The sequence below is a fragment of the Muscardinus avellanarius genome (genome assembly GCF_963383645.1).
Source record: "Muscardinus avellanarius genome assembly, chromosome: 14".
Classification (NCBI taxonomy): domain Eukaryota; kingdom Metazoa; phylum Chordata; class Mammalia; order Rodentia; family Gliridae; genus Muscardinus; species Muscardinus avellanarius.
In genome coordinates, this window is record NC_137800.1 from 38784648 (window position 1) to 38790518 (window position 5871).

General features: G+C 42.2%; 1 protein-coding gene across 1 annotated transcript; it reads left to right on the forward strand.

Moving 5' to 3' along the window:
• Nucleotides 1-471: 471 nt before the first annotated feature.
• Nucleotides 472-1401, forward strand: ZFP42 (ZFP42 zinc finger protein; the record flags this gene model as incomplete). Its single annotated transcript, XM_080710240.1, has 1 exon — nt 472-1401. The coding sequence occupies one exon, from the start codon at nt 472-474 to the stop codon at nt 1399-1401; it is 930 nt and encodes a 309-aa protein (XP_080566366.1).
• Nucleotides 1402-5871: the final 4470 nt, after the last annotated feature.

Genomic DNA, 5871 nt, shown 5'->3' on the forward strand with positions numbered 1-5871 from the left:
TCTACCCTTCTACCTCCAGGAAACACTCCCAGACCTATTTTATATTTTATTTGGAAACAGGGTCTCACTAAGTTGCCGAGAGCCTCACTAAGTAGCTGAGTCTGGCTTCAAACCTGAGCAATCTTCCTGTCTCAGCCTTCCAAGTGCTGGGATTACAAGCGTGAGCCACCATGCCTGGCTCTTTATTTTTTATTTTGAAACAGGTTCTCATTGAGTTGCAAAGGGCCTCACTAAGTAGCTAAGGATGGCTGTGAACCGGGACCGTCCTGTACTGGCCTCCCAAGTACAGGGATTACAAGCTTGCGCCACCACACTAGGCTTAAGCTGGTTTGATGATTCTTCTAATTTGGGAAACTGGTTTAACTCAAGGTTATTATCCTAAAGCAGGTGTTTGGTGAAGACGACTTCCCCAGTCACTGCCATCTGGACGTGATTGGTGCGAGCCCTCAAGGGTGAAGCAGGTGGGAAGACATGGATCAACCAGTGAAAAAAAAAGCAAAGACCAGTGGTCAGAGAAGCCCAGGGAGAAGAAGGGGCAGCTGTGGACCTAAACCAAAGACAGGCAGGCCCAGGAAATCCCAGCAGGCAGAAGTGGAGCTTCCCAACATGCCTTGGGCCGACTGTGGAGAGGGCCCGAGCCAACAGGCAGTGGATGAGGATGACTTTCCTGACTGTTTCATTGAATGCATAGTCAGGGGCGAGTTTCCCGAATCTGTCCTGGAAGAAGATTCTTTTTTTAAGTCCTTTGAATACCTAGAGAAAGGAGCAGAGAAGGAACTTTCTCAACAGGTCCTTGAAGCAAGCTCCTTTTTTGAATATTCTTTGCAGTACATGACAAAGGAGGCCAAAAAAGAACCTCCGCAGGAGGTGGTTGAAAATAATTCCCTCCCTGGGTATTCTGAGTATCTGACAGGCAAGAAGCTTCCTCCTGGAGGAATCCCCGGCCTTGACTTAACAGATCCCAAGCAACTCGCGGAATTTACTAGAAAGAAGGCTGCTACTAATAAAGACTGTGATGCTCCGCAGGCCGTGGAATGCCCCCAGAGTGGATGTACCAGGAAGTTTAGGGATAACTCCTCTTTGCGAAAGCACCTCCTGGTTCACGGTCCTCGAGACCACGTGTGTGCAGAGTGTGGGAGAGCGTTCTCAGAGAGCTCCAAGCTGAAAAGGCACTTTCTGGTCCACACTGGAGAGAAGCCCTTTCAGTGCACTTTTGAAGGGTGCGGAAAACGTTTTTCTCTAGATTTCAATTTACGCACCCACGTGCGCATCCACACAGGGGAGAAGCGGTTTGCATGTCCCTTTGAAGGCTGTACGAGTAGGTTCATTCAATCCAATAACCTGAAATCGCACATCTTAACTCATGCAAAAGCAAGAAAGTGGGTGAAAAGTGGAAAGTAGTCCTCCAGTAGGGTAAGAATTAACCAGAGAGCGAGTTGGGACAAATATTGCCTCTTGGATTACTGTTTCTAGGTAGGGATTTATTAGTTACTGTTGCAACCCTAAAAAGGCATATTTTTAATTCTGTTAAGATGGTCTTGCAGGGCAAGCCTGTAATACTAGTACTTGGAACAGGAGGAGCATAGGTTTGCTGCCAGCCTCAGCAACTAAGCAAGGCCCTGTTTCAAAATAAGAAAAATAAAATAGGGCTGGGGTGTAATTTAAAGGTAGAATCTACTGCGTTCAATCCTTAGTACCAAAAAAAATGTTCTTATACTTTGACACCATTTTAAGAACACTGCATTCTGTAGTTCCAAAAGAAAAGTTATGATACATTTGGGCATGTGTGCACCCCTGTGATCCCAGTACTTGGGAGGCTGATCCTGGAAGAACTGGGAGTTTGCAGCCTCAGCAAGTAGTGAGACTCATCATCCTAGAGAGATTCTATTTCAGAATAAAAATAAGGCTGGGGGTGTAGGTAGGTGGTAGAATGCCTCTGGGTTCAATCCCCATTACCACATACACACACAAACATAATTCTTTAATATATTATTGGATGTGATACTTATTTCCATATACAATGTGTGTGAAAATAACTGATTTTGTAGTTTTTAGTTGTGTAGCTTTACCTTTAAAAATTTTTACTTGGTACCTATAATACTTGTAGAGAATGAGTGTTTTCAGTAGATAGTCAATAAATGAGTATTCTTTAAAGTTAAATATATATTTTTGTGACTGGTTTTATCAAAATTATGTTGAAATTGTATAGCTAGATGTGAGTGATTATTTGATAGTGTTAATTCAAGTGAACCCATTTTAGGTGTGTTCCAAAATAAAAGAACAAAAAATTGGTTTTTATGGTTATGATTTTGGGGGGCTTCAAAAAAATCAAAGAAGTTTTCATTCAAGAGATAACATAGCTGTGCATGTAATCCCAGTACTTGGAAGGCTGAGATTGGAAAATCACAGGTTTGCAGCCAGCCTCAGCAACTTTGTGAGGCCTTCTGAAACTTACTGAGACCCTGTTTAAAAAAAAAAAAAAAAAAAAACCTGGAAGCCTGGTATGGTGGCGCACACCTGTAATCCCAGTACTTGGGATTGGAAGACTGAGACAGGAGGATCACATGTTTGTGGCCAGTATCAGCTACTTAGTGAAGCCCTCCAGAACTTAGTGAGATCTTATTTCAAAATAAAGAATAAAAAATAAAGCTAGGGGTGTCACTTAGAGGTAGAATGTCCCTTGGTTCAATCTCTAGTACCAAAAAAAAAAAAAAAAAAAAGAGGGGCTGGAGGTATATCAGGGATAGAATGCCTCTGGGTTCAATCCCCAGTCCCATAAAAAAATGTCCTTAAAAATAAGCGAAACTTGAGCTGGGTGTGGTGCACAGGCCTGTGATCCTTTTACTTGGGAAGCTAAGACAGGTGGATCATAGTTTCCCAACCAGCAGCAGCAATTTAGCAAGGGCTTCAGCAATTTAGGGAGACCTTGTTTCAAAATAAAAATAGAGCCAGAGATGTAGCTTAAAGGCAGAATGCCCTTAGGTTCAATCCCTGTACCACCAAACCAAAACATCCCTATACCACCAAACCAAAAAAGCTTAAGTGCACAGACTAACTATGGGTGAGATGGGAGAAGATACCCACATACACGGAAGGTTATGGAATAAATTGTGGCAGCCTTTTTTTTTTTTTTTCCTTAGGGATGGAACCCAGGGGCATTCTTTCTTGGAGCTATACCTCCAGCCCTATTTTTTTTTAATTGTTTTTTATTTGTTTTGTGTGTGTGATACAGGAGGTAGAACCCAGGGGCTTTTCTACCTCTGAGCTATACCCCAAGACCTACTTTACATTTTATTTGGAAAAAAGTTGCTGAGAGCCTCACTAAGTAGCTGAGGCTGACTTTGAACCTGTGCAATCCTCTTGTTTAAGCCTCCCAAGCACTGGGATCACAAGCATGTGCCATCACGCCCGGCTTTCCAGCTCTATTTTTATTTTGAAATTAGGTGTCACTGGGTTAATGATTTTCACTACTTGCCGAGACTCTTCTGAACTTGTGATCCTCCTGTCTACCTCACCCTCCTAAGTAGTAGAATTACAAGTGAGTGGGACACCAAGTCCAGCGGTTACAGCTACAGCTATTTTGAAAGGTATTTTCCAAGAGTGCTCTTAGGCCAGGCATGGTGGGCACACTTGTAATCCCAGCATTTGGGAGGCTGAGACAGGAGGATTGAGGTTGGTTTGTGGACAGCCTCAGCTACTTAGTGAGGGAGGCTCTTTGCAACTCAGTGAGACTTTGTTTCAAAATAAAGAACAAGCCGGACGTGGTGGCGCACACTTGTAATCCCCGCGCTTGGGAGGCGGAGACAGGAGGATCGTGCTGGTTCGAAGCCAGCCTCGCTGGTTTAAGAGACTCTGTTTCCACATAAAAATGTTAAAAAATAGGTCTGGGAGTGTAGCCCATGGGAGTGTATCCCGGAGGTAGAAGGGCTTCCAGGAACCCCAGTACCACCAAAAGAAAAAATAAGAAATAAAGAACAAAAAATAGGGCTGGAGGTGTAACTTGAAGGTTGAATGGCCCCTGGGTTCCATCTCCAAAACAAAACAAAAAAAAGTGCTCTTAATTTCCTAGGGCTGTCAGCAATGATGAACTGGGGTGCCTTAAACAATGGACATTTATTATCTGATGGGATTCTCCATGGATCTTCACATCCCTTCCCTCTGTGCCTAGCTGTGTTTGAATTTCCTCGTAAAAACGATGTCAGTTACATTGGTTTAGAACCACCCTAATGACCTCATTCTAACTTGATTACTTCTGTAAAGACCTCCAAATAAGGTCACTTTCTGAAGTATTGAGGGTTAGGGCTTAAGGTACAAATTTTGAGGGGGAACATAAACATGCATAGTGCGCAATATTTTTATTTTCCTAGAATTCCATAGAAATATTTGCACTAATATAAGAACGTATTTGTTCAAGGATATCAACTGATAACATTTTTAATCCATAACTTAAATATTCATTGAAAAGGAATACGTTGCATAAATCAACTGTTGCAAGCAGTTGAGCTCAAAGCCTCAAAGATGTTAGGCCAGTGCTCTAACACTGACCCGTGTCTCCAGCTGGGCCTGACCATCAAACTTTGATCAGAACAGTGCACGTGTGTAATCTCGGTACTTGGGAGGCTGAAACAGGAGGATCACAGGTTAACAACCAGCCTTGGCAACTTGTATGGCCCTCTACAACTCAGTGAAACCCTGTTTCAAAATAAAGAATAAACTAGTGCTAGGGGTATAGCTCAGAGGTAGAACACTCCTGGGTTCAGTCCCCAAATTATTAAGTGTGTATGTATGTGGTGCTGGAGATTGAACCCTGGGACATTCTACCTCTGAGCTACCACCCACCCCTTTTGTTTTTTATTAGGAACAGATGCTAAGGGGCTACCTAAGATGGCAAGATTAACTTCAAAGTTGAGATCCGCCTGTATGTCAGCCTCTCAAGTGCTGGGATTACAGGTGTGTGCTACCACACACACTTCAGAATCAATATTGCAAATAATCAAGCTGAGCGTGGTGGCGTATGCTTGTAATCCCAGTATTTGGGAGGCTGAGACAGGAAAATCACAGGTTTGAAGTCAGTCTCAGTAACTTAGTGAGACCCTCTGCAATTTAGACCCTGTTTCAAAATAAGAAATAAGGTTGGTATAACTTGGAGGTAGAATGCCTCTGGGACCTATCTCCGGTACCAAAAAATAATATAAATAATAGGGTATAATTAAAATAAGTATGTACCATTAAAATAAGTAGGTACCATAAATTTAATAGCATTTCAGAGAAAAAGATTAGACTAATCACTTTAAAGATTAATCCTTATTTTATTTGTTTATTTCTTTATTTGCAGTACGGGATTGAATGTGGGGGCATTCTACCTCTGAGTTACACCCCCAGCCCTATTATTTATCCTTTTATTTTTCTCACTACATAGCTGAGGCTGGCTGTGAACCTGCGATCCTCCTGTTTCAGCCTCCCAAATACTGGGATTGCAAATCAGCACTAGCTTAATCTTGATTTTAGAAATGCCAAAATGTAAAAGAAGATTAAGACTAGTCAGGCATAGTGGCGCACACTTGTAATCCCAGCATTCAGGAGACTGAGACTGAAGGATCGCAGTTAGCGGACAGCCTAAACTACTTATCGAGGTCCTTTGCAACTCAGCGAGACCCTGTTTCAAAAATAAAAACACTGAAAAATAGGGCTGGGTTCCATCCCCAGTACTGAAAAAACAAAACAACAACAAAAAAGGTTTAGACTCACATTTTGACTTCAATGTGAACTAATTGTTACTATTATATTTGTTTTAGTTTATAATATATCTGGCATGACCCTTCTACTATCACATTTATAGAAATGTGGGTACCAAGTCTGTGTGTGTGTGTG